Consider the following 18,131-nt stretch of genomic DNA (forward strand, 5'->3'; position numbering starts at 1 on the left):
TCGAATCGATCGATCGTAGGAATTGTAAAGTAATCGTTAAACCAACGAAAATTCGACGAAATTTTTTTCGGATTCACGCGTGCGAGACTTTAAACGTGTTCTGTTAATAATAATAGCCACGTAAACGTCGGTGAAACGTCCACGAATGATCGTAACCGAGGACGGCCCTGTAACCGCCCTTCTCTTCGGCTCTACCTCGGCCCTCGATCTCCTCCTCCTCGTCCTACGACATGTGCGCGCGCGCCCTTTCGTGCTGCGGGATATATAAATTATACATGTAAATATACGGGCGGCCTCAGAGCCCGTCGTGGAGATCGAATCGTGAGATATCGCGAGACGCGCTCGTGTGTGCCCGGCCACGCACACACCATTATCATCATCCCCCTACCCCTTCACCTTCTCTTCTTCCTCCTCTTCCTCTTCTTCCTCTTCTCTTCTCTTTCTTCTCCTCTTCAGCACCTTACGCATTACCCAACACGCACGATATATGCTGGACGCACCTATAGCAAATACCTTTGTCGTTCTCGCTAATACCACCCCCTTTCCCCTTCGTCCCTTCTCTTTTCTTAAAACCTCACCCCACCCCCGCCGAACTCTCTCTCTCTCTCTCTCTCTCTCTCTCTCTCTCTTTCTCTTTCTCTCTCTCTCTCTCTTCCAACCACACCAAATCGCCCTTATAATCCTTTCGCGCATACCGACTCTTTCTCTACGATCTGCATTTTTCGGATCGTTAACGTAATCCTCGAAGCCGCGATTCGATTCGACTCGAGATAATTCACCAAATAGGTATGCGTCCGAAAGCTGTTTGCTTTTATCCAATCGTCTATTTATCTCTTTCCTCTTTTTTTTTCTTTTCTTTTTGCTTTCTTTTTTCTTTCTGTTCTTCCTTTTTTTCATTCTTCCCTTTGTCTTTTTCTTTTTCTTTTTTTTTCTTATTCCGAGCTCTTCTTTTTCATTTTTCTTACGACGATATTTCCGATTGCGACCTTCCAACGGACTTTTAAATCCTTTTTCGTATTTCATTCTCGATTTTCGAGATACCTCGATCGATCTTTCGTGATAACAGAGAATCGTTTATATTTCTTCTTTAAGTAATTATGTAGAGTCGTTGAAATCAATATTTTTAGCAACTTTCTTTTTATAAATATATGTAAACGTATATATCGGTCTTAATTCATGATATTTATGAAAATAATTTTAGACATTTTAACTTTCATAAGCGTTCGATGCCGTTTAAGTTTTGTAGCATTTGTCTTTTATTGCATCGATCTTAGTTTATGAGATATTTATGAAAATAATTTTTGGATATTTTAATTTCAATTTCGAATGAATAGATTAATTTCGAAATTTTGTGGCATTTTATTACATTACGTTTGGATTCAACGGATATGATTATATTATATTCTCACAAAGAGATGAAAAAGAAACGCGATTTGGTTTATCTTCAATTGGTAAAAAATGTACAAAATAATGATCTATCATTATTGAAAAATTATTGAATTGCGTTTAATTTTTACTTAACGTTTATTACTTCAGTTAATTATTAGCCTATCGCAATATTGAATTGACCCAGATCAATTCTAATCAAGTTCAAATTTAACATAAACTAATTGAAATTAAACCGATATTAATTTAATCGTGATTTTAATTCTACGTTACTATTTTGACTTAAATATGAATTTAGTCTGAATTGCGTTTGATTAAAATAAAAAAAAATATTTTCATGAATATTTCGAAAACTAAAGCCGAATTATACGATTATATTTATCGAGAAAAGATTGTTTAAAATCGTGAACCCGAAAACATACTGAAAAATTATCAGGATCGATGAGGTAAACGTATTTCTATATAATTATTCATTTTTTTATAAATAGATGTTTATAGATAGATATATTTGTTGTATAATTCTTTAATATGTGTGTATGTATGTGTATAGATAGAAATAAAAAAATAAATGTCGCGTCGTAATCATGCGTATCGTACATCAATCTATTATTTTTTGACTTCGAATTCGTTATTGATATCGTTCAAATTTCAAAAGATGTTACGTAAAAACTATTTAAAAATTAAAATACAAATTGAATTAGTCGTTATGAAAATGAAAGCTAATCTCAACGGTGCTGTATCAATTTTCGAATTCTTTTATTAAAAGTCTGTTAGAACAAAATATGAGAGAGAAAGAGATACAACACGCTCGTCATTTATCTCTCTCTCTCTCTCTCTCTCTCTCTCTCTCTCTCTCTCTCTCTCTCTCTCTATTTCTTATTATCTACGACTTTATAATAAAAGACAAAATTCCAATATGATTATAAGTAACTCGTAATACGATTACTCGAGTCAATGAGCTTTTCTCGACGCGGAATGACGCAAAATTCAAATTAATAGAAAGTTTATGAATTTGTTGTAAGCGACACCAATCATTCTAATTGAGATGTAAATATTATTATTTTTAATAATAATTGTACAGAGATATTTTCTGTAACGTTTGAATATTGTAAATAAGTTATGCGTGTGTATGAAGAGAATCTGCATAGAGAGAATCGTATTGATCATGATTATGAATGCGAATGAATTTCGCTCCTTATGGAAAAGTCAATTATCATGTTGATGTAACACATCGTGCTTTTATGTATAAAAAAAAAAAGAAAAAAGCAAAAAAATATAATTAAAAAAAAAGAAAAGGAAATATGAAAAGAAATATGTACAACCATTAAAGCATTATTTTTCTCTCAAATCTGATAAACGATTATTATCGATAGAGAACATATCGATATATTGATTCCCGTATTGATGTTACCTTCTGATTGTATTTTGACTTATCCAAGTATTAACACTTCAAACCTGTAACCGAATTACTGGAATTGTCAATATATAAATATCACTTCTCCGAATATGTTAACAATAATATGGAAATAAATGTGATTACAATGATAAAACATATTTCTATGTAATATTTTTTATTTCTAATATTTCAAATTAGTTTTTTGGTTTTTTTTATATTAGTTCTCTTTTTCTTTTGAATATGTCGATAAGGTAGAATTTATCGATCGGTCATAGAGCAACATCTACATCAGTACAATGCAGTACAACGCAGATATCGAAAACAGCGACATCTCTGTTACCTTCTAAGCAATAAAATGCAGACCATGTTGATCCAAACGTAACGGCATACTAACGCAAGGTTTTGCCATATGTAAGAAGAAAAGAAGAAGAAAAGAGGTGGTCCTGGTTGATTCAGCTTCTGATTGAGTTACGATTTAATTAGGCCGCATGACCAATCAGTAATTAAGATATCCGCTAATCAACTTGGCCGACTCTTCACTGATCTACCTTCTTCTCTCATTGCTAATCTTTTTTTTTTTGCTTTTTCATTAAATTCCAATTACATTATATCTGTATGTATGTACAGGGTGATTCGCTAAAACAGGTTACTTAAATATTACGTTTATGTGTGACAATATGAAAAATATTTGCAATATAAATAATTTCAAACAACGAATCAAATGAAAAAAAAATTTGTTTTTCTTATAAATATAATTTTTTAACAATTTTTTTTAAGATCGTCCATATTTTTTTCACATATATCCACACATTTTTTTCTGTTATATATTATAACTAGCATTAATTATGCGTTCGATCATGTATAATAGTACGACTTTGAAATGGCCTCGGACTCTACAATTTTTTAATTAGCATAAAATTTACTCTCAACGAGATATCAAATTTCAAAGACTGATCATTAATTTAAAATCGTTAATAAACACATTTTTTATCGCTCTGTGGATATTCAAGGATTTATTAGTTAGATCTTTCAATATGATTGATTTTAATCTTGATCTTACATTCTATTTAGATTAAAAAGTTATGGTAATATTGAAAGATAAAATTTATAAAGAACAATTCGCAATTCCAAAAAATATGATGAAACGAATAATTAATGTTTGTGTTGATATTAAACCTGAAACTATCGAAAGATCTTTACAGTCGGTCATTATTTACCTTATGAAATGTGTCACATCAGAAGGACATCATATTAAACATTTATTATAATAATAAATATGTTTATTTACAATTGCAAATTGACGATAGATCTTTTGTTATCGTTGAAATCTTATATCTTGCTAAAAGTAAAAGCATATTGATTTAAAAATTTTTTAATCCAAGATTATTGCAAGGTCATACTAATGTATATGGATGAACGCATCGTTAATTTTTTTTAAATTTGCTGTAACAAACAACGGAAAAAAATGTGTGTATATATAAAAACAGAATATGCGTAACCTTGAAAAAAATCATTAAAAAAATAATATTTATAAGAAAAAAAATTTTCTTTCATTTGATTCTTTTGAAATTATATAAATCATGTAAAAAATATTTTTCGCGTTATTATAAATAAAGCAAATATTTAGGTGATTTGGCTTAAGTGAAACCCCATGTATTATGTCTAAGGTTGAACGACTACTTTTTTTTGTGTATTCATTTCGATACATAAAATTTATATGTACACACGTATACATATATATATATATATATATATATATATATATGTATATGAAAATTAATGAATTGATAATAATATATACATATGCTGTAATAGCTTCATTTAATTTTCGTTCATATTAGCACTCATAAATAATATTTACTTACATATATTTGTTAAGACAACTATCGTTTCGTCATAATATATATTATATATATTCGTTATAATATATATACTATAATATAGTATATTTGTATATAAATATTCACTACCTATAATATAGTATATTTTGTATATAAATATAATAATCATTTGAAAACGCAGTAAAATAAAACTTTTAGCACGATATTGTTAACACATAGTAGGGATTTAACAGAAATATGAAAAATAAAGAGTTAATAAAAGAACTTTCAATATTTTTTACTTAAAAAACATAATATTTAAACTTCAAACTAATAAAATTATTAAAAAAAAGAGACTATTATTTATAGTTATGAAAAAAAACAGAAAGTAATAATTCTATAATAATTTCTCAATTAAATTAGATTACAAAATTATTTTCACATATCGTAAAACTTAATAATTTTATTGCGATTAATATTTTGTAGAAAATCTTTTTCATTTTATTAGATTTATAAGTTTTTGTAAGATTTCGAAGATACTGATCCTATTAATTTTTTTAAATAATCTTCCTGAACTCTTTACCATTCTTTTATCAGTTCATTTTGCAGAATTGTTTTGTTAGTAATGGAATATATTTTTATTTTGTTGTTAAGAATATCCGACACCATTTCGATTGGATTTAAACCGACAGTTGAAGTAATGTATTTATAATTCTTGGATAATTCTAAAACTTATTTTTTCTTGAACGATTTTTAATTTGTATTTGGAACTGTTATCTTAGCAAAATTGATGTCTTTAAAATGTTTATATTTTTTTGCGCTCTCTTTTAAATTATTTTTCAAACTGTTTAAATATTTCATTGTATTCATAATTTTAATAATAAATTCTAATTTTACTGTACCATAATAAGTAATATAACTTCTTTGTTAATACGTGTTTTCACAGACATTATAAGCGTCATGATGTTTGTAGAGACATATGTTCATTCACCTGCGACGTAATTGGTCCCAGGAATTATACGTTATTCGATCAACGAACCCTCGAACGGAAATTAATTAAAACGAGATCTAGTTTTTGTATACTGCGGAGTGCAGTTGATTGACTGAATGATGTTAGGAGAAGTATTATAAAATAACGATATATTCTTACGATTATTATGATACATTGAATATACTATGATATAATAGAGCTTTAAGTTGTGCTTTGGTAGAAAGTTTTTGCTTGCACTTTGAGATTACTTATTTTGTGATTAACTATCCGGCAAGATGGTTAGAACAATTTAGAAAAAAGAGAAAGAGGGCTTAAAAGGAACTTCTGAGTAAAAGGAAAGGAAAAGGAAGAATTGATTTCTTATTGGTTGTAGACATATTCGGATAATTGCTTTAGAATGTTCAAAAATATAATAATTTAAATAATTAATCTTTTTATTTTAAAAGTAGATTCTAGATAACCATATGTTCTAGATAACCATAGTCTACGAATCTACTTCTTATGTTTGCTGTCTAGTTTTATATATTCTAAAAAAATACGAAATTAATTAGAAATATCTAAAATTCATGAACGAGCAATATGTTTTTTATTCTTAGCATGTTCTCACGGTAAAATAATTTGCATAGTGATATATGGCTCTTGAGAAAAAATTTAAGAATATGAGTGAAAGTCGACATCCACATCATAACATTGCCGCCATTATGTTTAATTTTTAAACAAAGATTCTTAGGTTTCATTTCTTCGTTTGGCTTTTTTCGTAATACTTTTCGGTGATCATCTAATTTCAAAATATTGAATTCTCTTTTATCGTAAAATATTACGTTTATTAAAAATTTAATAGTTTGAGAAATATACTTTTCGGTGAATTTTACACATTTTTTTTCGATAAATCATGGGAGTAACATATGGTTTCTTCATTATATGAATTTTTTCGTGACACTCTTCGGACTGTTCAGACATTCAAAACAGTTTAATCAAAAAAATTTGAAAGAAGAACATTAATTTTCGCTGCATTTATTTTCGAATCTTCTTTAACTTTTCGAACGACTAATCATTCTTCGCGTCAATTTAACGACCTCTTTCTCTCCTGACTAGTTTTATTATCTATTTTGTCTTCATTTTCAAATCTTTTGATAATATTTCTTATAATCGTAAAACTTTTATTTACATTTCGGATCTCTCTATATGATTTTTTATTTTTTTAACGAGTAATAACTAAATCTCTAAAGTGGTTTCTTTCATGATGATGTGTACAGTGCTAACTTAAAATCTAAAATAGAATGTTATAGAAAAGAAAAAATCACCAATAGTCAAAAATCTGCAAACACAATCATATTAATTATTATCCTTTATTTGTTTCAGAAAATGACTGTTAAAAAATTTGACCCTTATTACAAGACACGTTCTTGTTCTTCAAAAATCTTGTTCTTAAAAAGCAAAAAGAAATGAAAAATGGATAAACAAATATGACTTGTAAAAAAAAGGAAATATCAAGAAGATATGTTGTTAATGGTATTCTATATGAAAAAAAGGTTAACTTTATATACAGTGTCATCAATACAAAACGATAAAGATCATGAAAATAGTGATATTAGTTCGGTAAAAAGTCTATTTTATTAGAGTCTTTACCGAAGAGTAAATCTATTTTATTCGTGGATAATACTGGTTTTGTAAGAGCCTTCATTAAAGCTCTTCATTACCTTTCGTTCGAAGCGTGAGTGATTTCAGCGATGGATAAAATACGAACTACGAATACGAGTGAGAAACGTTATCCCCACCATACGTCTATCGCATCGATATAAGCTTGTTTAATTATTTATCTCCCACGCGTACTTAATAATTATTTTCGTATAGGTTAATAAATAGTTTATTAGATTGTGAATTCATATTTTTCAGTCTCTCATGTGTATATCTTTTTTAATAATATCCTTGTATCTTACAGTGATCCATACTAGATACAACGCATTTGTTTCACGAAAATAATAAAAATAATTGTCACATGTAAGAATTAAAAATAATTACTGAATACTTATATATTATATTATTTTAATACAAATGAAAATATGAGTTTATTTCCACACTACTTATAAGGTAGAATTCTCTTTTTTTTACCCTTGTATGACTAGTTCACTTTATATTATTTTAATTACTACTATTGATAATAATAATAACAATATACTTCTAATAATATACTTATATTAGTAATAAATATATTTATAGTAATTAATGTACTTATATTAGTAATAAAAATGTATTTATATTTATTAAACATTATGAAAACAAATATAGTACGATCCTAAGGTAGTCAGACCAAGAAACACTAAACGAACGAAAACAAATGTTTCGTTTCTTTCATCATAGGTCATTTGTATAGGATCGATATATATATCGATGTATAGTTATGAAGGACACGATTTGTTGATAGATCATGCGATAAACCGTGTTATAAAATGACCCATTTTTCCTTGTTTTGTTATTATAAATTACCATTATCATCTGTATCATGATATACATACTATAAGTATATTCTTCTATTTCTTTTTTTTATTACCGTACTTATTACTATTATATATTATTATTATAATAATAGTAGTAGTAATAATATGAAGTGAAATATAGAAGAAAGTATAACAAAATAGCGCTCGAAAAAAAATCTTGTAGACAATATGAAAACGAACTCATTTTAATCTTTATTAAAAATAATATCTATATTAACTAATTATTAATTTTGAAAAAATAATCGACAAATGTGTATACTTTCTATGCATTTGTCATCATATAAAATTGTATATTGTTGCTATATTCTATCTAGCATAAATCACAGCGAAATTTATGTCAGCTATCAGTGGAGAAAATAAATATGAGATTGGATAGTTACTTTACTAAGTTATCAAATAAGGAAAAAAAGAATAAATCAGTTCATTATTTTCATTTACATTAATACAATAAAAAAAAAGCATCAAAATCACTTAAGTCTCGAATCTACGATTTTTAAATTATGAATCTAGATGCTTACCAATATGCTATATATAGCTTATATACTATCTATCGTTTTAGTCTACAAAATAAAAAAGGAACTACAAATTTTTCTAAAATTTAACAATATTTAAAAAATTTCGATCTATTGACCTGAACGGTTGGCCACATATTTCCTTATTTTTGCCGTAGAATCGTCTATCCAAAGCTTATTAAAAAAAACGAATGAGTTACCGTAGTTTCTTGGTGCCAGCATCGTGAAACGCATTTCTTCGCGTTTGGAGATGTTCAGAAAATCTGAACACACAGAAATAAACAGCAATCGCTATTTCATGGATAAAAATACTCTATTCAAGCGTGGATATGAAAATCAGTAGTGGAAAAACGAGCTTCTCCTTTGTCGCAAATTTTAAGGTGCGCCATAGTATTAAATCTTTTTTTGTGAAAAATTTCAAAAACGTAAAATTTCAAAAAGTATTTACACCACCAAGTAGAACAGGCGTAATTCTTGACTGATTTTGATGAACAAGATCTCATTTTGAAAAATGGTGATTTAATTTATTAATCTTATTTTTCGAATTTTTGAAAAAGCTTTAGATTTGTGAATAAACTATTCTTGAAAAAATACTATTTCTTAACATGATGTTTTTCAAAGAAAATAAAGTATTTTCAAAAATTCGAAAAATAGAATTAATAGATTAAACCTTCGTCTTTAAAATGAAATCTTGTTCATCAAAATCAGTAAAAAATTATATTCTGCTAGATAGTTTTATAAACCATTATAAAACTAGGGTTGATGAACAGCCTTAAATGCCAACAAAAAATATCATTTAGGAAACCTACGTATGAAGAAATGATTTCAGTAGCACTTATGGTATATATATATTATAAATTAAAAATAAAACTAATGATATATTCTTTGATAACTACTATCGTTAAATCTTTTCATCTACAAGACAGCTATAGATAAAATTATAAGATGTATCAAATTATCTTTAATACGAAAGTATACATTTTTTGTAAGTAAACCATCTACTTTTTTTGGTATCGAACTGAGTTGTAAAACTCTCCTATATCAATGTCATTATCACCAAATGATTTTTACCTGAACATCCCAGAATTATTTATTATTAAATTTTACAATTTTTATTGATATTGACTAACTCTTTCTTTGGAAATAAATATATTATACTATATTATAAAATTGACTTTTCTACACATGTTAATTCAACAAGCAGCTTTAATTCTTTTAATATAATTACCTAATGTGAAAGATGCATAAGCATACCTTATCATTCATCTTACAAAAATGAATTCTAATAATAATTTCATTCCATGAGATGGGGAGAATGTTATTTACTTAAAGGAGTTAGAATTATTCTAGACTATTTCATATGTGTATTTTGGATGGTATAGTTCTCATGTTATATATTAACAATGGTATATAAATAACAAGTAGTAAAGAAGTAGAAGTTAGAAATATAAAGAATTAGAAATAGTCTGATTTAGATCATTTTATTTCTCAAAAATTGTTTATGGAGCTTTTCCACGTCCAAAGCCACCACGGAATTCCAAATCACCTGTACCTGCACCAACATCGGCTTTCTTATCGCCAGGTCCAGTAAGACCTCCTGGTCCTCGTCTATAACCAGCACGGTCTTCTGTCGGTCTTGAAGCCTCGCTTCTTGGACCTGCAGCTGGCCTAGGTCTTGAAGTTTCAGACCTAACTTGTCTTTTAAGCGTAGATGGAACAATTTCCGGTGGTAGATGCAAGAATCCACGTAAATATTCAATTCCCTCGTTGGTTAAATACCAATAAAAATGTCGCCAAGCAAATTGCTCTTTGACATAACCTCTAGATTTGAGGGACTGGAGAATAATAAAAGAATTGTTACAAAAATGAAAGAACATGCATAATGATAATTTACTCTAAAATTAAACATAAACATATAATTTACCTGCATCGCTTTAATGACTTCTAAATTTGGAATTGTTTCTAACTCTGGATGCTTTGGAGCATGGTAGTCTTTTTTTGCTACCATTACACCTTCTTTAAAAAGGTACTCGTATATAGCCACACGATTTTTTTTTGGCATCAACATCCTGGTAGTGATAAAAATAATTATCTTATGTTATTATTGATAATTTTATGTATTATATATTGTATAATAATGATAAATAATTTTGCTAATTTGTTACTATTAAGGCTTGAACAGATGGAAACATTAGGTTAATGAACATATCCCATAGGTAATAATACAAAAATGATAAAATTACACGTGTAAAATAAGCCAAATGTAAAAAGATACCAGTATTTCTATCAAAGACAAGTTAGGTTATGAACTTTTAACATACATATATTAATATTTACTTTAACAAAATCTTAATTTCTCAGATTATATAGCATAAACAATTTATCACGTGTTTAATGCAACATTAAATGAAACAATATATCTCTAATAACGTATGTAACTTATAAGTATTTGATACACTTTGAAATTTTAATTGATTTGCAAATTTCTAATAAAATAATAATGATAGATATAATGTAATACGTACTCGACGGTCCTCTGTAGATCTTTTTTAATGTAATTTAATTTCTTGTGGAATACTTTATGAAAACAACTGCTTCATTAGAGAACTCGAGGGAAAAGAAAGAAGAGTTCACTTCCTGCAGCTTAGCTAGTTCCGGTTCATAGCAGTATGAATCTTTTCCCTACATGTCATTAATTTTGATTGGCTACCTCAATAGATGGGATTCGTACGCCATGTTTCTTTTCTTTCGTTTCGGCAATTTTGATTGGCAATGCTATATCATTGTCGTACAAGCAATCGACCAATAGGGCAATAAAGAAAACTGTACAGTACATTTTGTGGTCGCGTCCAAATGCAATAATTGAAATTCATTATCAGATAAAATTGTTTTTATCTCATCGTACGTACGATATGTTGATGTGAAAAAGGAAATATTACTTCTTAATCCTTTGCACTACTATTTATTATTATTTATATATTATTCTATATCTATTATTATTTATTACTACCATTATTCATAATGAGACTTGTTTCAAATAAAAGATGGATGATTGCTTCGAAAATGTCATATGCTGATATAATTAATTTCTTTGTATTTGATGCGTAACTATGATTGCGTAAATATGATGTAAAAATTAACTTTGTTTTTTAAAATGAAACTTAGAGCATCTTAGTAAGAGTTGAATAATTAGGACTTGGAATGAAAGAAAAAATGAAACATGCGAAAAAGTCCTACTTTTCGGTATAATGATGTAATATTTTGATAAAAACTTCTGAGATTGTAAGGACTATAAAATTTGAAACAAACTATTCAAAGAAAATCGTAACTTAAGCATATCTCTCTTTCTCACTGGATTGTTCACCATATTTCACTAGAAGATTATGTGACTGCAGCGACAGATATGGACAAAATATGAACTACAACCGCCAACGAGGAACAGTGTCTCCACCATGCATTTCTCATATCGGTATATAAGCTTTAATAGATAAGTTAGATTTCATTTCTCTCCCGTGTCATAACAATCGGTTTCGTGTAAATAGAGTAAGTAGTTCGTGTACTCCAACTGTGTACTCACATCTTTCAATTTTTCATATGTATATTTTTTTTTTTATGTGAATTGCAGTAAGTTGCGTTAATACGATGTCAATACACATTTGTTTTAAGACAAATGTAGAGAATAATAATTATTCTTAACGCATATAATAATTAGTATATAAATTTGCGATAATAAATAAAATTTTATACAATGTTTTGTTAAAAATAATTAGTATAATATAATAATATTTATTATGTTATATATCTACTTACTATATTATTATATTATATATTATTATTATAGTAATAGTAGCAGTATAATATAGTGATATTCTTACAGAGAAAATCATAAAAAACAACGCTGGGAGTAAAACCTCGTAGATAATATAAAAGCGAACTCGTATTTTAATCTTTATAAAAATTATATAATATATAAGTGTTTGTTCGTTAATTATTATTTTTTTTATAATTAGTTAGATCGCATAGATCATAGAATAGATCACTGCGAAAATCATGTCAATGAAGAAAATAAATATGAGATTGTATAGTAACAAATATACTAAATTATCAAATAAGGAAAAGAGAGTTGTTGCTAATTTTTATTTACATCGATACAATAAAAAAAAAAAAAAAAAGAAAATGGAATCACTTAGCCTCGAATCTACGCTTTCTGAATTACGGATCTAGATGTTAACCAATGCTTATAGAATCTCTATCTTTTTAATTTATAAAATATAAAAGAAACTACAATTTCTTTTTAAATTTAACAATATTTTCGAAATTGAATTCTATTGACATGAAAGACTGGACAGATATTTCCATTGTTGCTATAAAATCATTTGAAACTTATTCAAATGCTCGAGTGAATTAACGTAGCTTATCCGTACTCATCATCATGAAACGCATTTCTTTGCATTTGGAATGATTCAGAAAATTTGATCTTCATCAGTTTACGCACACAAATAAGCAGACAATCGACTTCTTCATGATAATAAATCAAGCTATTCAAGCGTGATACGAAAATCTGTAGCGGGGATACAAATTTCTACTCTTTTATCGCAGATTTCAAAACTGTACAAAACTTTTTTTTCCAAAAAAATGTCGAAACATTTACTTTAACAATGAGAGCAGGTATTTTTGATCGATTTTTATGAAGAAGGACGTATTTTAAGAACAAAGATTTAATTTAGGATCCTACTTTTACGAATTTCTGAAAAAGTTTTATATTTGTGAGTAAACTATATATTCTCAAAACAATATTATTTTTTATCATGATTTTTTTCATAGAAATCTAAGCAACTAATTTCTAAGTCATTAATCTTTTTTTCTATTAACTATAATAAGCGAAATAAGTTTTAACAAAAGCTTCTGCATTTTTTTTAGTGTAAATTACGCTTGTAACCCGTGAATTCTTAAATTATTCGAAATAAGTTTCTTTCTATATTTTTTAAAATTTAATCTAATTTGTTATTGAATATCGTAGCTAGGTACATGTGCGATGGTATTCTCGAAAATTTTTGAGTTGTAGAGGGATGGCATGATTCAGAAGAAGTCGGAATACACTTCATTATAGTTAAATATTTTATAAATTTTTTGCAGACTCACCTTGGATCATAAAAAATAAATACATTTTACAGAGAGTAAGAAAATTTTCTTCGAAAAGAAAATTTTTTCTTATCTTATTTCTTACCAAATGTACAGAATGTAATGGACAAAATTCCGACAAATTGCAGATCATACGAAATGAGTACTCGAAAGAATATAGTTTAAGGATGGTTGATTTATATATAGATCTAATAATTATATATAGATGTAATAATGATCTAACTGATCTTTTATAACACATTCCATTGTTTGATATAGCTTCTATAGTTAAAAAGAAATTATTTATAAGAAAGCACTTATATAGACTTGCTGAAAGTGTAATAGTCAAAAAATATTTTTAAGTGTTTGCCTCTATTATATCGATTAGGATGTGTATTAAATCATTCCAATGAAACTAAAGTTTTAACAAATGCTATTTTAATTAATATTCTTTAAAATTTTATTATCATATGTAGAATAATATAAGGTGTGTATGTAGACATAACAAAAAACATATATGTATATATATATGTATATATATTTTATTTATTTATATAAATAAATAAATAAATAAATATATATATATATATATATATATATAAACATACACACAAACACAGACACGAACACGCATTACACGCACGCACGCATCGCACATGTTCATCTAGCAGAAAAGAGAAAAATTTAAAAAGATAAGCAGATGAAAAGATAATTATCAATCGATCGGTAATAAATCAATACTAGCAAAGATAAGATCATTTTCTTCATACTAATTTGCATAAATATGTCACGTGATTTCCGATTAGCACGACAATCATAATAATCTAAGGGACAATAATTTTCTCAGCACTATAGAAATTTAGTCTTATGCGACCTCCTTTCATAATCGGATAAAAATTTTCCCATATTTTTTAAAACATAGTTGTTGATTTATTCAATTTGAAAAATAGTGCTGGTTATTCGATAGACAGATGAAAAAAACGATGTTCATTGTACCATTAAAGATGCATTTCTTTTTTTTTATCCTTTTTCTTCCGAAGATAGCAGATTCATCCGAATTTCATTCTTCCGTCGAACAAATTCCTTTTATCATAGATATTTGCAAATTATACGGACCGAAATCTATAACATTTTTATACGCCGAATCGGTAAAAGGTAAAGATATTTATCATTTTCTTTTCTTCACTACTATTATATTTATTTTAATTTTCCTCAGGAATGCACATGACAACGATGATGTTCAAATTGAGACGTTTACTTTCTCGTGAAGGTGTTGCCAGCACGAATTTGTATTTTTCACAACTACAAAAATCATCGTACTACTTAAACCAAATTGTACGACCGTATTATATAGTGCTGATCTCTAATTATAATGCGATTAACGACTTCTCTTTAGCAACAAGTACCTTTGACATGTCTTCAGCTGTGTGGCTAGTGATATTCATTTATAAAGAAAATGATATTGATTATTGTCACAATCCACTAGGTAATATATTTCATTTAAACTTCAATACTAAAATGATAGTCCGTTGTGGTACGGAAAATATTTTACGAGAATGGTATTCGATCGATACTAATCAAATCGAGATTAGTGATGTAGCAATTTGGAGCTTAGAGAAAGGAATCACTAAAATGGCTCCAGATTCTGTTTACGAGAGAAGACATAATTTACAGGGTCTGTCTATGAGAGCTGTTTTACTCAAGGTAAAATATTTTCGTTTAGATACTTTCTCCAGTTTCTATTGAAAAATATTTATCTGTCTTCTGTTTCTTTTTATTTCTTTTTTTCTTTTAGGATACACCTTTCGTATACGTAAAGAAGAATGGAGAATTAGGTGGATTATTCGGTAGAATATTAAAGGAACTTTCTGCTACTCTCAATTTTAGTTTGAACATTGTCTCGGAAGTAAAAGAGCATGGAACATGGAATTCAAAAAAAAAAACTTGGTCTGGAGCAATCGCAGAATTACATACTGGACGTGCTGACATTTCTCTTGGACATTTTTCTATTAGCCGTGACAGATTAAATGACGTTGACTTCACGATTCCTATTTTCACTTCCAAAAACTGTCTCTTTATTCGAAATCCGAAAATACGGGCAATTAAATGGTCATCTTATTTTTTAGTACGATTACTTGCAATCGAATTTTTTATTATTTTATTTTGCATTTTCATCATTCAAATAGTCATTTTTATAGACTTTCGCTAATTCTATTTGGATTGCTACATTTGGATTGTTAATTATTGCATCGATCTTATTGATTTCTTTGAAAATAAAAAATGGGAACGTTCGTAAATTAGGATATTTATTGTCCGATAATTTTCTCGACATCTGGGCTATATTCTGTCAACAAGGAATCGAAGGTTTGATTCAATATTTTTTAATTCGAATTTCATTTGATTTTATTAACAGTTATATTTAGATAAAATATTCCTTTCTTATAGATTTTTCTGGTAGTTCTTCGATAAAAATAGTTTACTTCACTATATTTCTCTTGGTTACTGTCTTATGGGCCGCCTATTCAGCGGCTTTGATAAGCTCTTTAACGACCATTATGCATATCTTACCCTTTCATTCATTAGAGAGTTTCCTTCAAGACGGTACATATCAACTTGCAGTCTTTCGTGGTACTGCTTATTATGATAAGTTCGCAGTAAGTATGATATATTCCTCATTATATGTGTATGTGTATCATTTACGTTATTTTACTCATATATATATATATATATATTATATATGAAAAAAGGGGGACAAAGAAATGCATCGTCTGTTCAAAAAGTTTAGAGACTAGATTAATAAAAAATAAAAAATGTTAAGATGGTTTCAATAGAATGATTTCAATAGTTCAAGTTTTACATAATATTCCTCCATTTGAGTACAATGCACAGAATGCTCATACAATCATATGAAATTATCAGAAAAGTTCTTTGAGATGTTGTTTAACTCACGTGTCACGGATTTCTTCTTGCTACATAACAATGCGCCCGCTTACACTGCAGTTGTACAAGTTTTTAGCGAAAAAATAAGTGCCAGTTTCCAAGCACTCTCCATATTCACCCGATTTGATACCGAGTGATTTTTCTTTATTCCCCAAAATAAAAATGCACATAAAAAATCAACACTTTAACGATTTCAATCGACGTTCAAGCCATTGTGACATGCGAGTTGAACATCTCAAAGAAGGATTTCTAATAATTTCACATAGTTGTATGAGCATTATGTGCATTATACTCAAGTAGGGGAACACTATGTAAAACATTTGAACTATTGAAACCGCCATCTTAATATTTTTCTATTTTTTATTAATCCAGTTTCGGAACTTTTTGGACAGATGATGTATATTTATTTGTAGAATTCGAATAGTCCGACAGCAAAGAAATTTATGAAGTTAATGCTAAAAGAGGAAGAATTGCCTAGGACCGCACTAGAAGGATTCAGCAAAGTACGAAGGAGTACTATATATATATATATAAAAAAGAAAAAAGAAATAACATTTACGCATACAGTCTGTATTGCGGGGGTATATTACTTATGTGAGAGAAGAGAAAAAATGTTGTTCTGAATCTTACAATTAGTGCATTGCTATTCTGTTTAGTTTATTTACTGTAATTAATTCTAAGATATTAGTTGATTACATTCAAATATGTAACGTGTCTACTGAATTTTTTATTATACAGAATATCTTTAATATTCAATGTTATTAATATTTAAATTTATTACTTAAATATCAAATATATAATAATTCCAACAAATAAATTTAATTGGAGAGCCCTAAGATTATATTTAAAAATCTTCTTATTCGGAAATTAAGCAATACCGGGTACAAATTAATTTCTTCTCCTCTACATATAATGAATATATTCTTAAAGTTTTGTTTGCTACTTTAGTTACATTCTGTATATAGTTTCATTATTAATATCCGTTAATAAATTACAGATTTGTAAAAATCCAAAATTAGCAATTTACACGTTTGACGAAATGAAAAAGTGTATAGATGATAAAATACCATGCGATGTGGTTTGTATTGAAACAGGATGTATGAACAATGTTGCTATAATTTTATCTAAGCATAATCCATTTACCGACATCATCAATTTTCAGTAAGAACATAAGATATATATGATAATGATGTAAATATTCATTTACCATACATTAAAGTATTAGCCTATTTTAGGTTAAGGAAGTTTGTCTACAATGGTATAATGAATCGTTTAAAAAACACAATATTTACAGAGAAGTCCGATGACATAGTCAAGCATCAACCGGTTCCCCTAACCAACGTAATAGTACTTCTTTTTTTCATCTTAATTGGTATCGTTTTGAGTATTTGTATTCTAATCATAGAAAAGTTTATTTTCGTTTCTAAAAAGAAAAATATGTCACTTTTAAATCGTATCTTGCCGATT

General features: G+C 27.9%; 1 protein-coding gene across 1 annotated transcript; it reads right to left on the bottom strand.

The window, feature by feature from the left end:
- Window positions 1–10,068: 10,068 nt before the first annotated feature.
- LOC122635777 (40S ribosomal protein S10-like) lies at window positions 10,069–11,282 on the bottom strand. The gene is made up of 3 exons (XM_043826413.1): window positions 11,129–11,282; window positions 10,528–10,672; window positions 10,069–10,438 (listed from the first exon to the last, which is right to left on the bottom strand). The coding sequence occupies exons 2-3, from the start codon at window positions 10,669–10,671 to the stop codon at window positions 10,103–10,105; spliced, it is 480 nt and encodes a 159-aa protein (XP_043682348.1). The 5' UTR covers window position 10,672; window positions 11,129–11,282; the 3' UTR covers window positions 10,069–10,102.
- Between the last annotated feature and the right edge of the window lie 6,849 nt (window positions 11,283–18,131).

The sequence above is a fragment of the Vespula pensylvanica genome, chromosome 19 (genome assembly GCF_014466175.1).
Source record: "Vespula pensylvanica isolate Volc-1 chromosome 19, ASM1446617v1, whole genome shotgun sequence".
Taxonomy (NCBI): Eukaryota; Metazoa; Arthropoda; class Insecta; order Hymenoptera; family Vespidae; genus Vespula; species Vespula pensylvanica.

What these genes read in the sequence shown, in the direction of transcription:
- LOC122635777 (XM_043826413.1), bottom strand. Translation starts at nt 10,671, where the DNA reads ATGTTGATGCCAAAAAAAAATCGTGTGGCTATATACGAGTACCTTTTT. An exon ending in AAGTCATTAAAGCGATGCAG is followed by an intron (nt 10,439 to 10,527) that starts GTAAATTATATG and finishes ATTATTCTCCAG; the next exon opens with TCCCTCAAATCTAGAGGTTA.